The 25,127-nt window shown below is 40.0% G+C and overlaps 2 protein-coding genes across 3 annotated transcripts; one reads left to right on the top strand and one right to left on the bottom strand.

Moving 5' to 3' along the window:
* Positions 1-1,251: 1,251 nt before the first annotated feature.
* On the bottom strand, positions 1,252-15,485 carry LOC116063379 (MAU2 chromatid cohesion factor homolog). Its single transcript, XM_031318348.2, has 18 exons — positions 15,210-15,485; positions 14,806-14,889; positions 14,518-14,613; positions 14,178-14,272; positions 12,405-12,432; positions 12,002-12,157; positions 11,073-11,219; positions 10,492-10,582; positions 10,270-10,373; positions 10,058-10,135; positions 9,426-9,491; positions 9,190-9,273; positions 6,089-6,138; positions 5,342-5,419; positions 5,147-5,258; positions 3,763-3,853; positions 3,441-3,568; positions 1,252-2,558 (listed from the first exon to the last, which is right to left on the bottom strand). The coding sequence occupies exons 1-18, from the start codon at positions 15,441-15,443 to the stop codon at positions 2,484-2,486; spliced, it is 1,797 nt and encodes a 598-aa protein (XP_031174208.1). The 5' UTR covers positions 15,444-15,485; the 3' UTR covers positions 1,252-2,483.
* Positions 15,486-16,280: 795 nt separating this feature from the next.
* Positions 16,281-22,762, top strand: LOC116063384 (mitochondrial coenzyme A transporter SLC25A42). 2 transcript variants are annotated; one of them, XM_036006974.1, is made up of 8 exons: positions 16,281-16,638; positions 17,040-17,212; positions 18,810-18,921; positions 19,160-19,185; positions 19,692-19,858; positions 20,589-20,705; positions 20,892-21,043; positions 21,498-21,823. In XM_036006974.1, exons 2-8 carry the CDS (start codon positions 17,126-17,128, stop codon positions 21,821-21,823), a joined length of 987 nt encoding a protein of 328 aa, XP_035862867.1. In that variant the 5' UTR covers positions 16,281-16,638; positions 17,040-17,125. The 2 variants fall into 2 exon arrangements, with proteins under 2 accessions (XP_035862867.1, XP_031174213.1); XM_031318353.2 differs by having other exon boundaries at positions 16,283-16,648; positions 17,063-17,212; positions 21,498-22,762.
* The last annotated feature ends 2,365 nt before the right edge of the window (positions 22,763-25,127 follow it).

Raw genomic sequence — 25,127 nt, 5'->3', positions numbered from 1 at the left:
TGGCTGGACTACATAACTAGCTAACCATGCCTGGCCACTTCTATGGCAACAGCTTGTGATCTGGTGCAGAGAAATAATGGTGCAGAAGTTCAGGGAGTCCTTAGCTACAATATGGAGGAAGTGTTCTTAGGTTTATTCCTATTCAAACTGCTCTATGGGGCCTGCACAAAGGAGGGCATAAGGTCAGCAGCCTTTTTGTCATTTCTCACCTCTGTACGCCAATTCATTAAACAGGTGCAGATGGAGGAGGGCACAAAAGTCCTTGTCAACTGGGAAAGTTTAACATAGTTTCATAGTAAGCACAAAGTCCAGGTCCTGCTTTGTATCTGTGCAGTGTTAACCCCACAGCATACATAAAAGTGTAGACTTAGTTTACTATTTCACACAGCCCTTAAATAGCTTGTTAAATCCATTTCTGAGTGGGGTTATATTTGAAATCACATCTCTCTACTGTATGTCCACTTCTTTATATTATTTAATTCATCCGTTTCTTGAATAGCTCTTTGATACAGAGAGATCAGAGCGAATCAACCATCGGAAACACAGTAAAGACAATTAGAGAACTACAAATTTGCAAACTGTTTTCAAATACTAATTAATCACGTTATACATTCTTTTTTGAAAAGGATCACTTTGATTAACCACTGGAAATCATCCAGTAAGTTAATTGTTTTGGTGGTACATTCTAGTCAGGTAGATGTTTACATTGGCAGCTTTTAAATGTATTTTCTTCTAGAAATGCTCAGTTCTGTTAGTAAAAGTTCAAAAGGTTAAATATATTACAGTATTTAGCCCTAAAATTGAGATTTGTGCATTTTGTCTAGAAGACTTAGTGCAATTCCATGCATGTAAAGACATTTGGGAACTCTAGCACAACCTGCAGGCTACTTAAAATACATGCTCACCACTCTAACTACTGTGCCTCTTACAGCTACCAGTATTCACTTCAAAGTTTTTTTGGGGGCATTTTTAGGCTTTTATTTTCACAGGACAGATGAAGACATGAAAGGGGAGAGAGAGGAGGAATGACATGCAGCAAAGGACCGCAGGTCGGAGTCGAACCCGCGGCGTCGAGGAGTAAACCTCTATATGCATGCGCCTGCTCTACCAACTGGGTTAACCTGGCCACACCAGCATGTCATCATTGATAAAAGTGATGGTCCAGTTTAGCTCCACTTAACATGATCATTAAACAATCAGCACTCGCGCACTAAATGGCATAATGTCAAATAACTGATATGTAAATCTGTCAATTTCAAATTTTCAATCATATTTTTATTGGAAAATTATTGAAAACAATGTAAGCATTAAAAACATAGGCATTGGATAGAATATGGCCAGTACTCAAGCTTAAACTGTGTCCTTACAGAGTGCCTTAAATACCAAGCATTGAGTTTTCTACATAGGATAGCTAAAAAATACATATCACACTTTTACTAAATTGACTTTATAAAATGTCACTGTACAATAAATGTTCAACGAGTGGCAAATCTATACAAACATACTGTAAAGAAACCATTTAGTGGAACTATCAAGACAAATTAAAATATAACAAAATAAAATAAATCCACTTTTTGAATATCTGAAGATTACTGTAAGCTCCAAAAGTCTAAACCTGATTTGTAAAAATGAATACATCAACAGGGAATTCTTATATTATGGAACTTCAAAAAATACATCAGTTAAATGTGTTGCTTTAAAAGGGTATGTGGCAACCCTCACAGCCACCAAATTCTGGTCCACAGAGGAACTGCACACAGTGAATTGTACATTCTTCCCACTACAATGTGTACTGCCAATTTAATTATTGTGTGAAAATATATTACAAGATGTCTCTACTCTTTCTAATATGGATTTTGTGCAAACAATGATCAACCAAAAATGTATTGTTAGCAATCCAGGTCAGAAACTATTGTACAGGGAGTCTACATCAGCTCATCCATCATCCATGCATGAAAAAAAACAAAAAAAACAAAACAGAATCCATACAAAAAGGCAAGATGTAAAATATTTACCAACAGATACAAAAATATCAACATGAATAAATTAATTTCTTCTACATTTCTTTACTGCCCCCCTATCTACCCTCTCCTTTTTTTTCTCCAACAAATGGAAAAGAAACCTGGCAAAAGTAGAGAAGGGTTTTCTGTATCTGAGGCGAAGAAGCCCTTTAATACGTTGCTATGTGTCCTTCACTACTCTAATCAAGAGTCCGACCCTGTCCTGCATCCATCCCATCAGGAAATGTGAGATACATATACAACAACAGGTGTTGCAATTGCTTTACAACAATAAAAAAAAAAAAAGTGATAGACAATCGGGAAGCAATCTTGAGAAGCTAATAAAGTGAAAGCCTGAACTCTGTGACCTCTTAAAATCCTCTCAAATCATAGCTACAGTGGTCTGATAGCAGGTTGTTAGGCATCAAATCTGTTGCTCGTTATAATGTACCAGCTACCGCGATAGGCCAGACTGAAGGCTTCTCATAGCAGGCTTGCAAGGCTGGTGGTTGGGCCGTTTTGGGCTTGGATCTGGACAGGAGGAGGGCCATCAGTCCACTGAAAAACAGAGAGAAAAATACTGTAATCTCAGCACTACAAAAAATAGATACAAGTGGTAATAAAGAGTAATGACGTGTAAACTTTAAAAAGGTCCCATAATGTAAAAAGTGAGATTTCCATTTCTTTTTTTAATTATAAAAGCAGGTCGAGGTGCTATATAAATACTGTTAAAGTGTCAAAACGCTCAATCTACACAAAAATGCACACTTTAAACGAGCAGTCAGGACTTCCGTACGGTTTTGATGTCACAACTATACGATATTTTGGTAGAAAGTGGTGCTACAGTGGCGTTACAGTTACTCCCCAGCTGCAATGACGGTGCAGGGACTAATAGAGCACAGATGCGAAAGACCCTGAAACGCTGACCAATCAGAGCAGACTTGGCTTTTTCGGGAGGAGGGCTTAAACCTTGTGTTGTCCTCTTGGGTCAAAACGGAAAATCAACACTTTTTCAAGTTTTTCGACACATTTTTCCATGCGTTTTTCAAGATTTCTCACATTTTTGAAGCTATTTCAAACATTGTTATCACCTTGTTTGACGCTTTTTTCCAAAAAAAAATTCTGCTTTGGAGGCTTTTGGCGCTTTTTTCACTTATTGCCATTTTTTAATCAACATTTGTTTGGGCAATTTTGAAAAAAAGAAACATACACTTCTCATATAGAAAACTTTGAAAAGGGGTCAGACTTGACCCGAGGACAACAGGACGGTTAAAGAGACAGGTGTTAAAACGGAGTGTTTTCAGATAAAGGGTGTATTATATTATAGTTGTTTTTTTTACATTAAAGCATGTAAACATATTCTAGTAAAAGCGCAAAATACAACCTATGAACCTAGAACTGAGCGTGATATGGGGCATTTAAGAACCACGTTTCACATACACTGATGAGGTTATGCTCAGGGAGGCTGCAGGCAGCGATGTGGTCCTGCAGCAGCTGCTGGGAGAAGTTCTGGTGCATCTGGGCTGCTTCATGGGCATCCATGGTGTTCCCCAGGGCCTTGTTCAAGTCTGTAAGCACAACAATATCAATCAATCAATATCTTCCTTCAACCACAGTTTGTTTCTTGAGAACAGAGATGTCGTGCTTCAGACGTGATTCAGTATTCTCACAGTAAGGCCTGCAGAGCCTGTTTAACAAGTACAAAATCTAAGAACACAAATGATGTCTGAGATGAGGGAAAAGGTCAGTACACAGTATGTACCTTTCAACAGTGCTGAAGACCAGAGCTGAACAGACATGTCTGGGATCTTGCTGGCCAGCTGCATGGCAGGTACAACCATGTTGTTGCTTTCCTAAAAGAGAAAAGGGCAACTTTTTAGAAAACAAATTTCCACACAATAGTCATTTTGAACCCTGAAATCAATTCATGTGTGTGAACAAATGATTCAGTTGTTACTTCAAATTAGCTACTGTAGAAAAAGAAACTGAAGTTGTTGTGACTGCTCTTGTCAGTTGGGGAGGAGCACCTAGACTGTTCGAACCAGACTAATGGCTAGGTTTTAGGGGTGGTACGGTTCATGAAAAAACATCCGAACCGCTTGGTTCGGAGCGTGTGTGCGTCGCACGGTTCGTCAGTACACTGTTAATGTGCACTAACCACTTACTGCCGTAGTGCCCACTTTCGACACCTATGTTAAAACACTTACTGGAAACGACCATAGACAGTATATAAACGACGAGGGGGATGAGCGTGACGAACGCAACACATGGCAGCTGATTGGACGAACGCATCACGTGGTTCTTGCTGCTCCCGAATTTCAAAACAGACTCTAATGGCGTCTCGTTCTGAATACGATCTCGTATTTTACGAAAATAGATCACCGAAAAGTGTTTCTGAAAACATTTTAGGTGAGAAATAGGCCATACAGTTGCTGAATCTGTCTGCTTTTTTGATCGACAAAGGTCAGTTTAAAAGATTTTCGTCAGATTTTGAGCGGCACCGAGCCGACCGCTCCTCAAGTGGAGTGTGGAGTGCTGCAGGTCACGTCACATGCAGAAATGTCAAGTGGGAGAGATAAGGAAGGCTGCCCGGAGTTGGAGGATGTGCCAGCGTCGTATATAGTCTGGTGTGTGGGAACATTTTGGATTTCATGTTACTTATGATGACAGCAGAAATAAAACAATAGATAGAACTGCCACTGTGTGCATGTATTGTGCAACATGCATCCAATATGCTAATTTTAGCTATATATCATATGCTGAAGTATATTTCCGGAGTGTTAAAGATTAAAAGAAAAAAAATAACAAGAACCGTACAGAACCGAAAACCGTGACCCTAAAACCGTGATACGAACCGAACCGTGGATTTTGTGAACCGTACCACCCCTACTAGGTTTCCATATAGAAGTATTCATTTTATTGTAACAATAATAATATATAATATGTAATATATAATACAATATAATTTTTTTTAAATATCACTATAGTATGTCAGTGTTTCTCTGTCAGTTGATGCTTGGTCTATATCTAGTGCACAACAACATGCTTCGGCGCCTCAACTGTGACGTCTGAACAGTTCTTCATGTCTAGATAAGTCAGCTACCTTGAGCTTTAGGCAAAATGTATCATGCATGTATTAGTCTTACTCTGTGGTTGCCCAGTACATAGAAGATGTGGCCCAGCAGAACCAGGGAGCAGGCAGTCAGTCGGTTCAGATCCTCAGCATTAGACATCTTCAAGGTTTCTCTTAGGAAGCGTCTGCAACACAACAACATACAGATTTAGAAGTATGTACAGGCACAGGATGGGTCTGTAGGTGTGCAATTTAAGATTCGACATACTTGGCCTCGTTGTAGCGTCCTTGAAAGAAGGACAGGAGTCCCCTGATGTAGAAGGCTGCTGCCCGGAGGCAATGGGAGCTGAATCCAAATCAAAGACAATGGTTACATATTTAATAATCTGAACCAGTTTTAAAGGTCCAATGTGTGGGAATTTCTCCCATCTAGCGTTGAGATCATATATCGCAATCAACTCTCTCGCACCACGCAGTTCAAAGTACGTATTACAGCTACGGTAGCTTTTCTTCTTTTTCCTTTCTCTTTTCAATATCCTTTTTCTTTTTCTGGGCGAAGAAGAAGACTCCTGTTCCTGAAATTTGGACTTTGAATATGTGTGGTCCTCCATGTTTCCTTCTTCAAACTTGCCGGGGCCGGGAAGCTACGTTACCCATTAGCAGCACCTGTGAGTTTATCATGTGACAGCAAAAACGCGAAAGGCGGAGCAGCATGTCCTGTATGTCCCTTACCGGCTAACATATTTCAACCTGGAGCATGAATATGGAGCATCTACCCCAGTTCATGCAAACGCAAATGTAAAATTTCAAGCCAAAAGGAATACTTGGAATTGATGGTGGTGGTAAATATTCATGAAAAAGGACAAATTTATGAACGGGCAACACAGATTTGGATAATGAACAACTAAACACGTTACACACTGGACCTTTAACAAAATGCATTGCTTTGTGCTGTATTATATATACACACACACACACATACTGTATAAAAAAAATAAAATCTTAAGCCTCTTACCTTACTGGGAAGTTATGGTCGGGGTTTATTCTCTCTAGGAGGCTATACAGCTGAAGAAGAAATAAAACAGGAAATAAGTTTAAAATTGAACCTTTTAGTTATTATTAAAAAAAGTTCATCTCTACTCATGTTTCCTTTATTTCAAATGTCCTTTATTTTTTATCTAGATAACTATAATCCACTGACTGTTCTTAGAAGATAAGGATCACTTAGATTTGGTTATCAAAGTACTGTGCTGGGTCGGACATTTTACACTTTTTTTTACACAAAAAAAATAAATAAAATTAACTCATCTGCGCTCTCTACTGGACAGACTATGCAATGGCAGCACAGTTTCTAAATTACAAAACAAACATGCAGTTTATTTGGCTTTTTCTGCAGCAATTTCATTTTCCTCTGTGGCCAACATACACACCAACAACCAATATATCTGCGATAAGTATTGAATAGGCTCTACAAAGACGTAAACCACAAACTTGATATAATGCATACTAATGCCTCTTTCACGCCAACGACCAGGGTTGGACAAAGGTTAGCTGACCAGGGTTCAACCCTTCTTTTGGAAATTCAAACCAAGCCAGCCAACCCGGGTTGATCCCTGGTCATGACAATTCAGATACGACCTGGGTCACAACCCGGGAGCAATGCATACCAATTACCTTAAGTCACAACATACTCCTATAGACACTTCATCTGTCCTCCACAAGAACTAATGTTTGGTAGCTACTTGGATTTGTTAATGTACAGTAGAGAGAGAGAAATAAAGCTTATTTTATGATTGTTTTGCAGTGATTACGTTTTAAAAGCACAAATAAATAACCATCAAACACTCATAATTTTGTGGACACAGATGATCTTTTCTCCTCCTCTGCATTTCATTCATTGCAGCAGTAAACAAGGAAGTAGGGCTACTCTAGATTCAAGATTTAAAATCCTTTATTAATCCCACAATGGGGAAATTCACACTGTTGCAGCAGCAAGGGATAAGAGGAAAAGTGGAAAATTAGAAGACACACGTTAACACACAGTAATAAATAATAATAAATAATAAATAATAAATAAATAAATTAAAGAGAGTAAATATTAGTATCGATGTATGACCATTTTAAGAAGAGGGGAGAACCATTTATCTTTGTTTGATCTCATTAAAAGTAAGGTTAGGCTTTGCTGACGGCTTCCCGACATTCGCACGAGCCAGAAGCCACACTGAACTGCAGACGTGTGTCTCGGGGCGCGAGAGCGGCAGTGCAGTTGACAAGCGAACTAAAAACAAAACTTATTTTTATACGTTAACGTTCTAACGCTGGGTTTTTACAGACAGCTTCTTTCCAACTGCAACCCTGCTACTGCTCTGTAAAAGTTGACTCGGGAGTCAACTGGAAAACGGGCAGACTAGTGAACACCTAAGCACTCACTGTTAGCAGACTGCGCTCATACACGGCTGTTCTCATGGGGAGTAAATTGAACAGCTCTGCTGCTGCTGCTGTTGATGAAGCTGCCTGTGATAACCCAGCATAAAGCACAGTGAGACTAGGGGTGGGTCTCAAGACACAATGCAGTGTTTCCTTTAGCAGTGGGGGCAGGTGTGTCCGAACAACCGCGACTACATTGTGCGTCTGCCCTATTTCTGATACTGTGGTAGGGGTGGGAATCAGCAGGGGCTTCACGATACGATATCATCACGATACTTATGTCACGATACGATATTATTGCGATTTTAAACATATTGCAATATTCTGCGATATACTGCAATTTATTACCTTTTTTCCAACTTTAAATTTTTCCCAATTTCAAATGATGTCCCCAAAAGGAAACTTTGTCAACATCTGTTTTATCTAAAAACATACATTTCTCTGTTTGTTCATCTCACTTCAATTTTATTGCTGCAAAATGGGATTGTCAAGCAGACTGACTGACCAACACATATCTAATAATAGATCGATATTTGCCGTCTGTGTATCGATACAGTATTGCCACGGAAAATAATGCGATACTATGCTGTATCGTTTTTTTCCCCCCCACCCCTATACCGTGGCGGCAGAAATTTTGCCATGGCGGGCCGCCACTACAAAATCAACATAGAGGAAACACTGCAATCTATGTTGTTGTTTTTTCAAAGAGTGCAGCGACCTGTGACGACTGTGGCCCCCCCTCTCATTTCTAACCAATCACGTAATTTGTCCCGCCCTGGTTGTAAGCAACCCCGGTTGTATGCATTTTAGGGTTGGGTACCGAAACACGGTGCCAATAGGGCACCGGTTCCGACCTAAACGGTAGTAACGAGACCGAATAAGAACGAAAATTTCGGTGCCTGACTTTACACTACACTCAACAGCAGGTAACGTTAGCCTACCTTTAGCTAGCAGCTGGATTAAACATGGTTAAAATGCTGACAGCTAACATTAAACAGTGTAAAGTGTGACTGTATTTCAACACCGGGAAGCAACAGTCTGCTCTGCAGCGCAGCAGATGCCGACGTCGGAAAAACACAGACGGTGCGTTCACTGAAACTGGTAACCTACAGCCTCGCAGTGCATTCAAAGTTATTGTAAAATACCCTTTTCCCATCTGGTGGTTGTTTTTGTCATTCAACAGCAATTTACTGGTGAAATAAGTTATTGTTTATTATAAGTTATAGTTATTACATTACTATTAAATCATTTAATTTTGACCATATGGCCGTAGTAATAAACAAGTTGTTCTTAAATGTCGCAGACTGTTGTTTAGTACCCTTCTTTTTTTTTTTTTCTTCTTTTTTTTTTTAACTTTCTTAAAAAGTATCGGTTCAGGCACCGTTTAGGCACCGGCACCGTTTTAAAAGTACCGCTTTAGCAACGGTATCGGAAAAAAAACAAAACGATACCCAACCCTAGTGCATTTATAATTGAACCTAGTCCGACCCTGGTCCAACCCACCTCTCGACCTGGGTCAGCGAAGCCGAGTCCATAGACGAGGGTTAACCCTTTCAAACACACAGCCAACCCGGGTTCAACCCTGGTTGAGCCCTCGGTGTGAAAGGGGTATAACGCACTCTTTTTGAAGCGATTCATTGCATTACACTGTTGTTAATTAAAGACGTGACACGTTATTACTTCACTGACCTCCTGGTGTCGGTTTCCTTCCCTTATGTAGACACTGGCCAAGTTGGTCACTATGTATGTCCACAGTTCCTGATGTGTGGTGAGCTGAAACACAACAAACGTCTTTGAGATAGGAGGAGAGAGCAGCTGCAGCAGAGTAGAAGAAGAGACAAGAAGAGGTGAGTAAAAGAGAGGAAAGAAGAAAAGATACGGGTGACATTATCTGAGGAGAGGCGGCAAAATCAGGCCATACTCACCCGCAAGGCTGTGGTAAACTGTGCCTCTGCATTATCCATACAGTTCACTGAGATACAGTACAGACCCTGGGAGAAGACAAGAGAAAAAAAATGTGGTTTCTTCAGAAAAAGAGCTTTTGGAATGTACAAAAGCTTTTTGTGTTTTGGGGTTCCTGACAATTTCACAAAGTTTTCATCGTTATTTTGGGTTGGTTACCAGTTTGGCTTCATGGGGTTTTCTATATTCCTAAAATGTTTTATTGAATTCTAAAATAATTTAAACAAACATTGAACTCAAAAGTGGGTCAATTATTTCAACAACAATGTAATAAAAAACAATTTTATTGCTATTGCTAACATCCCCTACCTGCCTAATTTGAGCAGGTAGCAATCTACTGCTAAATCTATGGAACTCATACAATTTTTTTTTAAGGTCACAGTATTTTAAATCAGAAGGGGTATTTTGTAACAATAAATCCTTAAAAAGTTGACCGCTGAGAATGTCTCGATCTGGTTTTAGTGGATATTACAGGGAAACACAATTCGTTTTAGTGTAGTGGAACTTATTTTACTTGATTTTTTTTTTGTATTGGCTTGAAATAGTAACCCTGAGGCATGCACAAATGTTTAAGGTTTAGGTTGAAAATACTCACTAATAGCGTGTGAAGCTGAGCAGCGTGGTTGGTGAATAACCTGGGGGACTGTTGGCACAGCTGACACACCTGCGAGATCTGGAGGGACAGAACAGAAAGTCAACGCCCACTTCGTTTTTTTGACACATTACAAAATAAAGCTGCTGGATTGTATCTTTTTTACACTGCCACGTATTAAATACAACAAAACCATGGGTGCAGAAACCAAATACCTCTTGTAACGCAGTGGCCTTGTGGCCTGTGACGAGTCTACACATGATGATGTGCTCCAGTAGAATGACTTGGAAGGTAGAGAGGATGGGGCTGCAGTCCAACACTGAACAACATGAAAACACTAAATTAAAAAGCATGCACAGACCACTCCAACATTATATAGTTATTAATATAGATTCAAGATTTTTTAGAGAAGTACAGAAACCTGTTGGGCAACGCACTTTTTAGTTTCTCTAGTTGCATAAGAGCCTTGTCTGTGTACTTCTGAGCTTTCTCCAGATAGCCTGCTTGCATGGAGTGCATGACCGTCACCTGTAAAATGACAAGGAGTACATACTCAGCGCTGTGAACCAATTCCTAATAATGTGCATGTTAACCACATCTCTGCAACACTGCAGTTGTGTGAAGCTAACCATGAGAATAATGCAAAGAACCTCAACAACTGTCTATATATATATATATATATATATATATATTTATTATATATATATTTCCAAGGCCAATGACATTTTAACATGTCCCGGGTGCTACAGTCCTGACACCAGAATAGTGTGCATCCATTCAGAGGATTTAAGCACAAACAATGACATTTGCCTTGATTCTTGTATGGTGGCTACTTAACCTTATGTCTTAAAACCACTTATGGACTACATCAAGTTAAACTAGAAACAAGCCAAAATGCAGCAACAAACACATTCAGAAGGCAAAAAAACAAGGGAGGTTGGTGTGTTGCAATAAGAGCCCTGGTGTTGTTTTGGGAGATTATAACTTTTATGTGGCAAAGAAAGAGAAGTGGCATTACCAAGTAGACGAGCACACACATGTGCTCCTTGGGCAGCCAGTGGAAGAGGTCAGCCGGGTTGCTGGGCAGAATCTCATCATCGTGGAGTGTCGAAATGGTCTGGATGCACTGCTGCAGCTGCTTCAGACACGGCTTCACACTCTTCACCTGGGGAGACATGGACATGGCAATGTATACGATCTCTCAGCTTCCAGTAGTTTGAGGGAACCAGACAATCAAAAAAGGTTTACCCTCCCGAAACGCTTCACGAAATTAATGTATGAATTAGGGATGTCCCGATCAGGCTTTTTTGCCCTCGAGTCCGAGTCATTTCATTTTGAATATCTACCGATACCGAGTCCCGATCCGATACTTCTATAATATATAAAAAAAGAATAAAGAAGAGCGAAAAAACAGATCCAGGATGTTCCTTATTTTTTATTTAATTCACCTTATTTTAACATTCAACAACTCTGTTAACAAACAGAGCACTTCTGTTACATATCTCACAGTTTGCTATGGCAATGTTGTTGTCATCAACTTTATAATACCTCCAGAACGCAGACATACTCGCACTTTCCGCTTCAAGCTGCTTCCGTGTTCTACTTTGCCGGCATTTAACCAATAGCGTCTCTGCAACAAAGTGATGTCATGCCGCACACATTGCTGTTTCTGTGTGGAGTCAAAAGGGTCTAACTCCGTGCCACCGCATAACTATAGATGTGTTAAAAAAATAATGAGAATATATATACATATATATCCGAGTCCTGATCGGGAGGTAACGTCCGATTCCGATCGAGTCTGAAACCACGTGATCGGATCTGGACATCCCTATTATGAATGCATGCATGCTGATCAACAATTTTCCTGTGTGTTAATAATTAGCTATTTAAGCCCCTAATAACAACTCCGTCCCACTTTATCTACCCCCTCCAGACTGGCTTTCTTACCTGTCCAGCATCCAGGTAGTGTGTGACTTGTAGGACCAGGAAGAACACCCTCAGGGATTCCTTCTGGATGGGGTTTCCCTGCCAGTTTTCTACAATAGTTCCGCACAGTGTGAGCAGAGGATGCACCTCCCCAAGCTTCCTCTCCATTAGCAGCAACTAGAAGACAAAAAAAACACATCACCGCAATCAAAACGTGATAGAATTTGATGTTCCTTGCTTTTGTTGTGCTTGTTGTGAAAAAAAAATGAAAAAAAAAAAAACTACTGGTGTTACTTAGTTATTGACAAACAAATATGCAAGAAAGGCATTTGTGTGGTGTTGGGAAAAAATGTGCCCGTTTCTACTGCCATGGTGTAACAGCACAAAAAAAGCATAACTAAGTAAAGCAGAGCAGATGACTCACCATTCCTTTACTGAGGAGAAACAGTGCCCTATAAAAAAAAAAAATAATAATAATAACACATAGTTAGCTTTTTCACCATCAAGTTCTCACAATCAATCCATATTTATAAACACTTTATGCCAGTTGTACTGGTAGCAAGGGTGCACCACCAGTAGTCAGAACTAGTGAAATGTGTGAAGAGAAGGGTGCGTTTGTTTGAAAACTTTTACAAGAACATTTGACTTTAAATGAAGAACTAAGAATTAATTATTTTCTATGCAATGGGAAATGTGTGACGTTTTGTCTCACTACATATTAAAGTGCTCATATTATGCTCATTTTCAGGTTCATAATTGTATTTAGAGGTTATATCAGAATAGGTTTACATGGTTTAATTTTCAAAAAAAAAAAAAAAACACCATATTTTTGTTGTACTGCACATTGCTGCAGCTCCTCTTTTCACCCTGTGTGTTGAGCGCTCTGTTTTAGCTACAGAGTGAGACATCTCACTTCTGTTCCATCTTTTTTGGGAGTCGCACATGCGCAGTAGCTAGGTAAGGACTACTAACCAGTCAGAAGCAGAGTATGACGGCGTGCCACGCTAGCAGCTAGGTGAGCATTATAACGTGTGTTACAAAGTGACGCACGGTTGTCACGGAAGTAAAGGCTGGACTACAATAGAGCTGTTTGGAGCAGTTTGTGAAAAGTGTTTTCTGTTGGAGATGGTGAGACTTTGGGCTTTTTTACTTTGTAAACCTATAACGTGTACAAAAAAGATATAACACAATAAAGGAAAGGGGGAAAGCCAAAAAGCATAATATGAGCACTTTAACTAACGTAAGACTTTAACAAAGTAATGATTTGTAGTCATAAAGTAGTAAAAAAATGAGATTTACTACTTCAGCAAAGTAATGAAACAGAAGTTAGATTTAGGATATAACTTGATGTAAATGATGTTTCCTGTATTTAGTGGCACTTCTGTAGAGGAATAGACTTTTCATTGAGTTTCATTGTCCACTTCCCGTTACTTGGTTTGGGATAACCCTTCAGATGGAAACCCTTTCATATAAACATGCAAACTGTAGGGGAGTGGCTCTATGAGGGTGTAATGGCCAGATTTAGGCTACTTCAATACTACTACGTTTTGAAAACAACAACTCCATCCACGCAAGTGTTTTAGCTCTGTAGCAGGATGAATCTCCGGTCATATAAACACGCCTGACAACACAAACCACATGACCATTGGCATACACTGTAAACAGGAAGCAGATTGTCTGACGTTACTCTGCGGTTAAAAATCGTGGATGTATAAATTTAAAATACAGAAAATAGTTTGGAAAAAAGAACAACAATGACGAAAAGTAAGATCAGGGATTTATTTGCTTGGACCGACAACGACTGTAACTGAAAGGTATGTAAGCCTACCTAAGCGATTAGATTGACCCACGTGAGTCATTTCGAAAGATCTTGGTTTCTGCATGTCCAGACTACAACCCAACCCCGGAGTTGTCAAACTTAAAAATGGAGACAGCAGCGTTTCCAAATGTCTCCGGTTTAGGGGAGTAGTTTGGACACGATGCATAAACGTAGCAAAAGATATTTGTTTTTTAACAAAAACGTAGTAGTGTGGATGTAGCCTGAGACTTATAAATTACTCATACTTGACCTTGGTTTATGGCAATTTTGTTTTTGTGGGTCCGAGATAAATAGTAATCTTTGTAAAATTGGAGGTATCAGATGCTAACCACTGAAAGCCTTAAATATGCAGTCAACAGAAGATTGAGTGACATTTACCTGGTATATTCTGAGCCAACCACTCGGGCGTACTCGGCTCCAACCCCCAGCAGGTCACATGCTGACACCAAGTCTTTCTCCAGTGTATGAAGTTGCTGAAAGAGGCAATAAGAACATTCCCGTCATTGTTGGAGATTCTTTTGCTATCTGCACACAAGGTCTGCAATCAAACTTTCAAAATGTAATTATGAAATACAAAACAAATGCAACAAAAAGCAAACAGCACACTGACTAACCACTACAATTGTATTACAGCTGTTGTAAATGCGTTGTCATTTCAACTCAAACACTGTTGGACCAACAATGTCACCCCTGTTCACACTGTTGCACTAACACATACCGCCAACTGGAACAACAATCTGCAGTGCCAGTAGGGTGTTTGTTGTGAAATCTGAATGGCCTTGCGCAGAAGGGGTTTTGCAGAGTCCACCAAATTCTGAAAATGAAAAAGGATCAATAGTAAATAATTATAAATAACAACGCACAGTCTACTCTGCATGTACTACCATGGCATACACAACTTGTAATACCTTCAATTTCACTTTGTGCTAAGTAAGTACATGTAAGCTGTAAGCATGTACAAGCTAATGTTACTTTTACCTCACGAAAAAAAAATAACTTTACTTACCTGTTGGCAGAAGAGTTCTGACAAAATGCTGGCAGCTTCAAATTTGACATCTTCAAACTGAGGGACTTGTTGCGATATAAACCACTGCAAAAAACGATAACGTTACATGTTAGCGGCGTCATATTGTCGGTGTTTGCTATCTTTATGAACCAATAATAATACCACACAGAGGCTTATTTAGCTAGCTAACGTTAACACCAGGGTAAGAACGAAAGCGGCCGACTCGCTACGAATGTTTAACAAAACGCTTATAATCTTAAATTTCAGCTTCTGTACAAACGTAACCTTCCTAAATAAACAGCTATTTTAAGATTTCCGCCGTTTGCTGTTTTCGCTGCCTGAGGCCTACACCCGTCCCCTTCTCCGCTGCATCCTCGCTCTTTCCTAAATCAAATGTCCCTCACCGCTTTCTCCAGGTGGCTGCGGGCCAGCTCGCTGTTCTTGGTGTGGTGGTAGAGAACTGAGCCCAACTGAAGATGTGTCCGGGCCTCGATCCTCTGTGGTGGCTTAAACTGAAACACTGCCTGTAGACAGTGCACACAGAGCCGGATTTTGGGCGGACTTGAGGTTCGGAAATGCTCCGCAAAGCCGAGAAGGGCGAGGTACCAGCGCTCCGGGGCCTCTACGTTGGACGCCATTTTCCCCGACAACAACAAGTTTTTCAGCGCTATGGCCAGACTCCCAGGTTGCCAGGTTCGGTCAAGTAGAACCCACGACCAAAGCGTCTAATGCCCCAATCTATCGCGTTCGTTTGCTTTTCTTCATTTTAGTAAACATTTAATAACGATTGTTACGCGGTTTAATAAAATATTTTGTACCTGTACATTTATAGAATTAAAAAGACAAGGTGCAAGTAATTTCTTCAAGGGCTGCAGCTATTTCATTGTGATACACTGGCGCTCTGAATAATATTATTTTGTGGGACATTATACTCCTACTTCATTCATTGTAATTGAGAAATATATAATTTTAGATTTTCCTATATAAGATAAGATTATACGTGCAAAACACAGTAAAACCAAAATATGCTGAGTTTCAACTATAACCATATGAAGTACTATGGGTCACACATAGCATAACATCAAACGTTTTCCAAGTTCCATAGTTTACAAGTTATGTCATCTTCTAAAATGGGTAATTTTGTAAATGAATAATTTTATATTACCTAGGAACAACTCATAACTTATAACTTATAACGTTTAGTCAATTAATAGACGCATGTAATGTTCAACTTGTATTTATTTTAGGTGAGTTGTTGTTTCTTTTGAAACTGCTCTGAAACTCAAAATGTTCCGTCTTAATCGTGGCAACAGCATATATGCTGAATGGCATAACTGCAGTAAAAATCATATATCAGCATAAACTGTAGTCTATACATAGACTACAGTTCATGTTATATTTGCGCAAAGCTGGCAACCTGACGTTGTAGATAAACTCGCGAGATTTCATACCAATAGCGGGAGTCTTTCATGGGTATTGTAGTCCAAAATGCATAGTTCTTCTAGTCAGTTCTTTAAAACCTTGAAAAGCCCAATACATCTTGTGCGCAGAACCAGGCAGTGGCAGAGGCAGATGCAGAATTTCCTCGCAGGCGATAGTCTATGAACAACACACACTCTGCTGCAGCTTGACACCTGTCTTTTACAATCATCTTCAGAAACGTCAACAACGTGAAAGACGCGCAGACACCTCGCAGTCGCAGCGAGTTGCAAGTTTTCAAGAGCAACTGACCAGCCTTCAGCGATCAATGAAGAAATGCGTGCAAGAATCTGCAGGGCAGACTGGCGACGGATCATAACACATCGCAGACTTGTAAACACGGGGTCCTAGAAAACAAACGAAGGTAACAGGATGCAACATTTAATCATCAATGAACACTTACGATGTAACAGCAATAACGATGCATAGGCCTGTTTATTCATTCTTTGATGAAGTGATAATAAATGGTTCGCAGTTTATTTATTTGAGGTGTGGTCACATAGAAAAACATAGAAAAGTGGGCCAGATTGACGATTGATGAATATTTCGGTGTATTTGTTTCTGTGCAGGAGAGTCAATGTGGGTTGAACAGCGGATCTTTTGTAATGCAACACCCTGGACTGTTTACAAGGGGCTGTTTAGGGTACGCGCGAGTCATCACGTCCTCGCGTCAATGCAGAGCTACTCGAGGCAGTGCGACAGGGCGCGTTGTTGTTGTGTAAAATAAAGTGTCGTGTTAATTGCTCCAACATATTTTGTCACATATCTTCCTCTTCAGTGTGTTTTCCTGAATGAGTGGCTGAGCGTCTGACAGTACCTTGGTAACCTGTGAAGGGTACACATGGCCCACGGTGTAAACAACCATCAGAGCTCTCTGCCCGTGGCCCAGGCCACCGTGCTGGCTCTGCCACCCTCCAGCCAAGCTAAGGTGAGCGTCGTTTCTCTTATGACTTATTCACATGTTCTGCGTGAGTACAAATGATTAAATATTGCACTTTTATGACATATTAGAGCACCTAGGATATATGGACACATATATGGACTACATTATTATGACCTTGTTTACAAAAGCTTCAGTTGGATATTTGTGTCAAAATCAGGTCAAGGATAAGAGAGTAATAAAAACATTTCCTGTCAGCTTAACTCAGCTATTTGTCAGTCTCAAGTGTTATACTTTTAGGCGATGTGGAGTCTTTTTTGTAATGTAGATTTTTGTGGGTTTTTACCACATCTGACATTAAACAGCACAGTGCCTTTTACATTCTCAGTCAACATAAAATAAAATAAAAAACACCATCTATGCTAGAATAATCTTGCATGGAGACAGTGTACATTCTAACATTGCATTTAAAAAGAACATACCGGTAAATCCCTTTTTTTTAATTTTTTTTTTTTATATATATATATAAGGCACCGTTTGTGAAATTGTTCCATTATCCGATATTGGTATGATCTCTTTACGATCAACCATAAAACAAACCCTACTGTGTGACTCCTATCAGTGTAATGGAGCTGTTGTTGTGACATACTGTAGAGCCTTCCTGGTATTACACATACTTTCAAGGGACGTGCCTCTACCAGTACATTGCTTGAATTAGCAGGGAGTTGCCAGCTAATCCAAGCTGGCCTTAGTTTACAAAGCAACACTGTAAGTAGTATTAAATAAGCACTATGACATTTGTTTACTGTAGTATCACACGGAAGGGTTAGTCACTAAACAAGACAATATTTATCAAAAGATAATTTGTAATAAAACTTAAGCTTATATTATTGGAAGATATGATCTCTTTTTTTCTATTTTAAACCATTTTGCTGTTTTGTGGAGCATAGGTCATTCATGACTTTCTCCAGCTTGTTTTGAAATATTAAGATATATTCATCCAGTGTACCAAATAATTGCACATTTTCATTTGAAAACTTCTAACAAAGTTGCAGTTGCAGTTGACCGCAGACAGAATGAAATCCCAATTTTTTTTCCTCCTCTGTTTTGGGTTGTGAAGTTGTTTGTTATTCAGGCCAAATGCTCCTCTTATCAGTTAGTCAGATTGTTTATTGGGTTCAACTGTCCCTTCCAGCGACACACACACACATTCCGTATTTATACAGTCTAGGACACATTAACCCATACAAACGTCTCTTCTTCAGTGGAGCACTTGTTAGTGTTACCTCTTGTGATTCTGCCTAAACAAATAAGGCAATCTGGCTCTCCACGTGCAGATTTCTCTGTTCTTTTGGCAGTAACTTTGCTGAATGATAAACACGATAGTGTTTGTGCTGATAAGCATATGACATTTGTGCTACATATACAGTATGTGAGTATCAAACAGTGACGTAATGAGAGATTAATGATTAAACTACTACTTTCTTTGTCCACACTTTAAAAAGTAACCAGTGTAAGGTTGTGAAGATACAGTATCTTCAGTTATCTCAAAGGATCAGTGTTGAGCTGTCAGTATGTGTCAGTGTAATGTGACAAAATGTCTTCTAAAGCAATGCAATGTGAACGTGTCCGTGTGTCCAAACAGGACTTGAGGCCCAGATGGACAGTGCTGGACTCCCTGCTGTGTGGGGCATTTGCTGGAGCTGTAGCCAAAACAGTCATTGCACCTCTGGATCGGACCAAGATCATTTTCCAAGGCAAGAATGACTCTCAATTTCCTTCCAAATATAGAATTTAGTGCAGAAAGTGGGCTACTGTAAATTCTGTTCAAAGTATTCCATTCCACAGATAATGCAGCTACCGTTTTTCTGTTTGTACCAAAGTTTTCACTGACCGTTCTTAACTCATTTCTAATCCTCTTAGTAGATGTTTAGCCTGCATGGGAGAGTGTGTTGTTTAACCCTGAGGTTCACTGTGTTTGTTTTTGTTCCACAGTGTCCTCCAAGAGATTCTCAGCTAAGGTGAGTTCAGGTTTCTATCTTAGCAGCAAATCAGTCATTGGTATATTCTAGATTTACCTCATTTAATATGTAGCTACACTGGCAGCCAGGACAAAGTTGAAAGGCAGAATATATTTATGCTGGAAATTGATTTGTGACAATTTGTGCGAAGTACAAATGATTTAAAAAGAAAAACATGTGGTGGGTACAGCTCTTGGTTACAGATTTTATAAGGTTCTTAATTGAATATTTGTGTATTTTTGTGACTTAAAACAAATATATCAATAACAAAAACAACCTTAGTTGGAGCTCTAGAATGTGTCTGGTAGATCTCTGTTCTAGTATTAATTTATATGTCATTATGTCACAGCCACGCTCACACACTTTCTTACACATTCAGTCTTAAACATTACATCTGATTGTGCACCTTGAACATATTAAGATTATCATGTTAAATTATTAGATGTGGAAAACATGAAGGGCATCTATATCTCTGCTCCTAACCCCACATATCCACCCACCCCCAGGAGGCCTTCAGGCTCATCTACTGCACGTACATGAAGGAGGGGCTGCTGGGTCTGTGGAGAGGGAACTCTGCCACCATGGTGAGGGTCATGCCCTACGCTGCCCTCCAGTTCTGCTCACATGACCAGTACAAAAAACTATTGGGGAGCTACTACGGCTACCAGGGCAAGTGAGTAGAGCATTTGTCTTTCAGCAGTAATGAATTTATTTATTCATTTGAAGATAAAAGGGATGACAATGTCTGTTGTTGGATGGGTCGCTCCACCACTTTGGTCCAGAATGAATAGTCTATATCCTTGACGTTCCACTTCCGGGATTGCTTCGTTGCAGCCTGGAAATCCGCCGGATTTCACTCATTTAGGCCGGATGTCCGTTGCCTTGGGCTTCCCTTGTGTTGGCATTTTAAACTCCGGTCGATTTATGAGGACTATGGTTAACCTTTTCTCAGATCTCTGCAGGGTAAATCCAGACAGCTAGCTAGACTATCTGTCCAATCTGAGTTTTCTCTCGCACGACTAAAACAACTTTTAAACGTACACGTTCCACCAAAACAAGTTCCTTCCGAGCCTATTTTGCAGTGGCACCGCAGCTTTTCTCCGGTGCTTAGCACCGCCCAAGACGATTGTGATTGGTTTAAAGAAATGCCAATAAACCAGAGCACATTTTCCTCCCGTCCCTGAATGCTGTGTGGACTAGCCAGTCTGGCAAAGCGAGAATAAGAATGAATAACAACATGTCAGCATTGTCATTGTGAGCATGTTGGCATGCTGGAGTTAGCTCTTAGTCTTCTTTTTTTTTTTTTAACAGCATAAAGAATATATTTTTTTGTATTATTATTATTATTATTATTATTATTATTATTATTATTTACTACAGATTATTGTGTTGTTTGTTGTCAGAGCTCTGCCTCCTTTCCCACGCTTCTTGGCTGGCTCTCTGGCCGGCACCACTGCTGCGATGCTTACCTACCCTTTGGACATGGCGCGAGCCAGGATGGCAGTCACAGCCAGAGAAATGTAAGCACTTACAGTCCCATAACACCCACTACTGTGTACCGAGGGGGTTCCCTGTCGTCTTGCCAGTACAATAAAATGGACCATTGCGCTGCATGAATGTTACTAAATGTCATACAATACCACTCATAATGGTAAATGGTACAGTTTGTTAAACAATGTCTTGACCGATGCTTTTTCTTGGGACAGGTACAGCAACATTATGCACGTCTTTGTGCGGATCTCCCAAGAGGAGGGTATCCGGACCCTTTACAGAGGCTTCACTCCCACTATCATGGGTGTCATCCCATATGCAGGGATCACATTCTTCACATATGAGACCCTCAAGAAGCTACACACAGGTACTGATCGCTATTCTTTTCTATTAATTGCCTACATTTAGTAGGGCTGGGTATCATTCAAACATTTTCGTTACTGGTACTGATACCAATACCAATACCGTGACTTCAATATGGGTTCCTGAACGATACTTTTTTCAATACCAATTTTATAATATCCATTTTAACAAAAAGAAATTACAACATTTCACGTTACGGCAAAAAATCTTTTTATTTATTTTTTAGTTCCTACCACGTGAGCCCCGTCTCTGTGCGTAACGTAGAGTTTTTCCTGCCTGCCTCTACAACGTGTGACATTAGACGGCCAATCAGCAGCATTATTAGATCTTGGTAGAAGCAGGCTGAATGCTTATTGGCTTATTGGCTAAAGTGACATTTTTTATACTTAACTAAGTAAAAATGTGTCGTTCAGATGTTGAACTCTTTTTCTTTTTTTGTGTTTTTCTCTCCACTCTAGAACAAACGAAGCGACCCCAGCCGTACCCCCATGAGCGCTTGGCTTTTGGTGCCTGCGCAGGCCTGATCGGACAATCTGCCTCATATCCCCTGGACGTGGTACGTCGGCGCATGCAGACAGCCGGCGTCACCGGCTCATCGTACAGCACAATTCTGGGGACTATGCGTGAGATTATAACACAGGAGGGAGTCGTACGGGGACTATACAAAGGCCTGAGCATGAACTGGATTAAAGGGCCCATTGCTGTGGGGATGAGCCTCACCACATTTGACATCACGCACAGCCTTCTTCTCAAATTGCATCAGATAGGCTACTCCGCTCACTGAATCATTTGGGAGCGACAGAAGGACAACAAAGAAGCACAGACTGACGTGAGGGAGATGGTCACCTCTGTCACATGGCAATAATAAGTCTCTGCACTCAGTCGGTGCAGAGCCATCCTGCTGCACACTCCTGTTCCCTTCAGACAGGATGTCAGAGGAGGGGATGAGTGGACAGGAGATCTGTTATGCACAAAGAAACACAGTTTCTCACACTTTGGTTAATGCACAGTCAGAATTCACTGACAGAGAGGGTGAGGAGACATAATAAAAAAGTGTCTTTAAATCATTCACACAATCACAACTTTGTTTTGAAATCACTTTGCCATGGGGGTGGCTAAAGTGATTACCAGAGGGACTGTGGATAAAGAAAAGTTTTGTTTTTCATGGATAATAAGGAGCATTTTGCGTTGTGTTAATAAGCTCATGCTTGCACTTTATTAAACCTACAATGTTCTTTCAAACTAATATTGTACTCTTTACTGAGATAACTGGTTTTATTGCTTTTAGTTTGGAGGGAAATTTTATTTTTATTTCAATCTCATAGTTTTTTTGTCTGTTTTTTTTTTAATCATTTCAAATAGCGTGATCATATAGGGGTATGAATTGTAATGACATGGTGATTATGCAATATGTTTTGTTTTCATTTTCAATGTTATGATGGTGTTATGATGAATTGAGATTGATGGAGCGAATGATTGTAGGAGGGTGATCATGTCAGCTGGACTGCACAGTTTTCATTGTCCATCCAGCACTGAGGGTAAGGCATTGTTTGCCTGAAAAATCGAAATATGCCAAAGCACTAAACTCAGTCATAAGTTTCATGTGATTAAGAAGTAATTATACTTTCACTGCTAATGTACATTTCAAAGAAGCAGTATTTGCAAAGATGTACGTTTACAGTTACAAGTTAAACTGACTCTTCAATAAAGTGTCCATCCACAACCATGAGCAGTGAGTCCTTTTGTCCACTTGAGGGGGCCATAAGCAAAGCCAATCACACCACCAGCGACATTAAAGACCCGTCTTAAATTGTAAATTGGAATAGGAATGGTTACAAAAGGTTTCTACTGACTGCACAAAGATCTTTCATTTTTTTATTTTTATTTTCTCACTTTCATATAATAACGTGGTCTTCATTACATTTCCGCTGTATCTAGGAGGCATTGTTTCGGTGTTTAGCCTTTATATCCCTCAAAGACTGAAGTTTTAGTTGGTCTTGAAATATGAATCAATTATTATATCCAATATCTCGTATATAATAATGTAAAATGATAGCATTTATACAGTAGGCTACTGTATCAGTTATATTAATCACATCTGACCTGTGTGAGTGTGTGTGTGTGTGTGTGTGTGAGTGTGTGTGTGTGTGTGTGTGTGTGTGTGTGTGTGTGTGTGTGTGTGTGTGTGTGAGAGTGTGTGTGTGTGTGTGTGTGTGTCAGTAGATGGCAGCATTGAGTGGCTGCTCTTCTCCATGCATCCTGGCCCATCGTGGAGGTTAGTTAGGCTCCGATCACTTCATGGCCTGAACTTGACCTGCCCTCTGTTCACTGAGACTGAGATCTTATTGTTATTTTACTCTTCTGTGTTTTATTTCATTCAAACATTCTGTGGAAACCTCTTAATTGAGTAACCAATGTTGCAAGTTTACAAAGCAAAATGTAAGTAAAACAAAATTTGTGAATTCGTAATACGAAATACTGTTAAGGCTAATTACACACTAAAATGTTGAAATTTTTTTGTTTCTGTCTTGTGTTTTTTTTTTCATTTATTTTTATACACAGATGTTTGATGTCAATTGGGTCGATAGTGAAATTGAAAGGGAATTATAATAATTGACATGATTAAGAAAATAGAACTCCTGCCCCATTTTTGAATATTATTTGTATTTTTGTATTATTTATATGGACTCTATTAAAAAGCAAGTCATTAAAAAAACTATTCACACAGTCAAAAAAAAACACCCAGAAATGGGTAGCAATTATAATAATAGATAAACATGGAAAAACAAAAATGATTTTCAGCAACACATTTATTGAACATTTTAATCACACATACAATCAGGACTAAATAGCATTTCTGACACTTCCTTCAAAACTATTAAACAAGACTGAGGTTGCCACACACATCAAACAAAATTCTAATATCAAAATGAGTTTATTTTTGATTGAAACATGACTTAATACCGCACAATGCTATTAAATAATACTATTCTTTAGTGACATCTTGGCTACTGTTTATTAAAATAAGATATTTGAGTAATGGTATGGTGATTTGAAAGGTAGTATTCTTTTCTGTGCTCGTCCTGTTTTGCTGCACTGGTTAGTGCGCATGAGCCGTGACTGAATCTGAATACTAGGTGAGTGTGATGCCCGCTCCGTCGCATCATTCACCACCTGAAACCGCTCCGCTTTCTTCACCAGCTGCTGAGTGTCGGCTCCTGAACTTCACATCTGAGCAGCTGGATGGAGGGACTCTGCCTTCCTTCCATCTGTCCATCCCTCCATCCCTCCATCCCTCCATCTCTCCATCTCTCCATCTCTCCATCTCTCATCCTTTCCTGTCTATATGACCTTGACTGTGAATTATGGGATATCCTGCCACCCCACAGTGTGCAGCCACCCAGCCTGGTATTGCAACAATCGAAACAATACCACTGGGTGGATAACATGGTCGGAGGGCGGGTGCCTGAGAGAAGCAGGAGGAAGGGGGGCTTGGAAAGATGCTTCTTGAAGGCGCCGTTGCCATAGGTAACCTGGATCTGTGCCAGGAGAGGGGAGTGAACCATTTGCATGTATTCAAATCTTGCATGAATAATTCACTTTGAAGGCCCTGCTGGAGCACTGGCAGACAATAGCTGTTCTCATACACAAATTCACAGTATATGAGCGAAAATGCACACAAATACAGCCTTCCCGACACACACGAACCCAGCCTGATCCTCGGTGAGAAAGGTGAGGGGGTTTTACTGGGAGGCACGCAGGAAGGAATCAAGCCTTTCTCACAACTAAATCAGATTTGGATGCTGGGAGTCGGTGGCTGCGGCTGTAATATGATTTTGCATGTATTTTCACAGCTTTTTAAAACACTCTGTTCTGTTTAGATGAGGCCCTCTTTTTCACAAGCAATAGATGCAAAACCAGGCATAGGTGCTGTTTGACTTTCAGCTTATTCTGTGGATGTTACACCACAGGAGGCAGAGGAGGGAATTTGTAGTAGACATATGCATTTACACACATGTTCACACCCCTGTGGTGCCCTGCACAAAGCCATACTGGCTGGCATCCAGTTGCCTTCACTTTGAAGGCCA

This window comes from Sander lucioperca, chromosome 11, assembly GCF_008315115.2.
Source record: "Sander lucioperca isolate FBNREF2018 chromosome 11, SLUC_FBN_1.2, whole genome shotgun sequence".
Taxonomy (NCBI): Eukaryota; Metazoa; Chordata; class Actinopteri; order Perciformes; family Percidae; genus Sander; species Sander lucioperca.
Note: the sequence above shows the minus strand (reverse complement) of the source record. Positions and strands in the feature narration are given on the sequence as shown.

Excerpts from the sequence above, each read along its gene's own strand:
- LOC116063379 (XM_031318348.2), bottom strand. The coding sequence starts at position 15,443 with ATGGCGTCCAACGTAGAGGCCCCGGAGCGCTGGTACCTCGCCCTTCTC. Across the intron at positions 9,274-9,425 it reads AGTTTACCACAGCCTTGCGG|CTCACCACACATCAGGAACT; the intron begins GTGAGTATGGCC and ends GTTGTGTTTCAG. Across the intron at positions 3,854-5,146 it reads ATGTACTGGGCAACCACAGA|GAAAGCAACAACATGGTTGT; the intron begins GTAAGACTAATA and ends TTTCTCTTTTAG.
- LOC116063384 (XM_031318353.2), top strand. The coding sequence starts at position 17,126 with ATGGCCCACGGTGTAAACAACCATCAGAGCTCTCTGCCCGTGGCCCAG. Across the intron at positions 18,922-19,159 it reads GACCAAGATCATTTTCCAAG|TGTCCTCCAAGAGATTCTCA; the intron begins GCAAGAATGACT and ends TTTGTTCCACAG. Across the intron at positions 19,859-20,588 it reads TACTACGGCTACCAGGGCAA|AGCTCTGCCTCCTTTCCCAC; the intron begins GTGAGTAGAGCA and ends GTTTGTTGTCAG.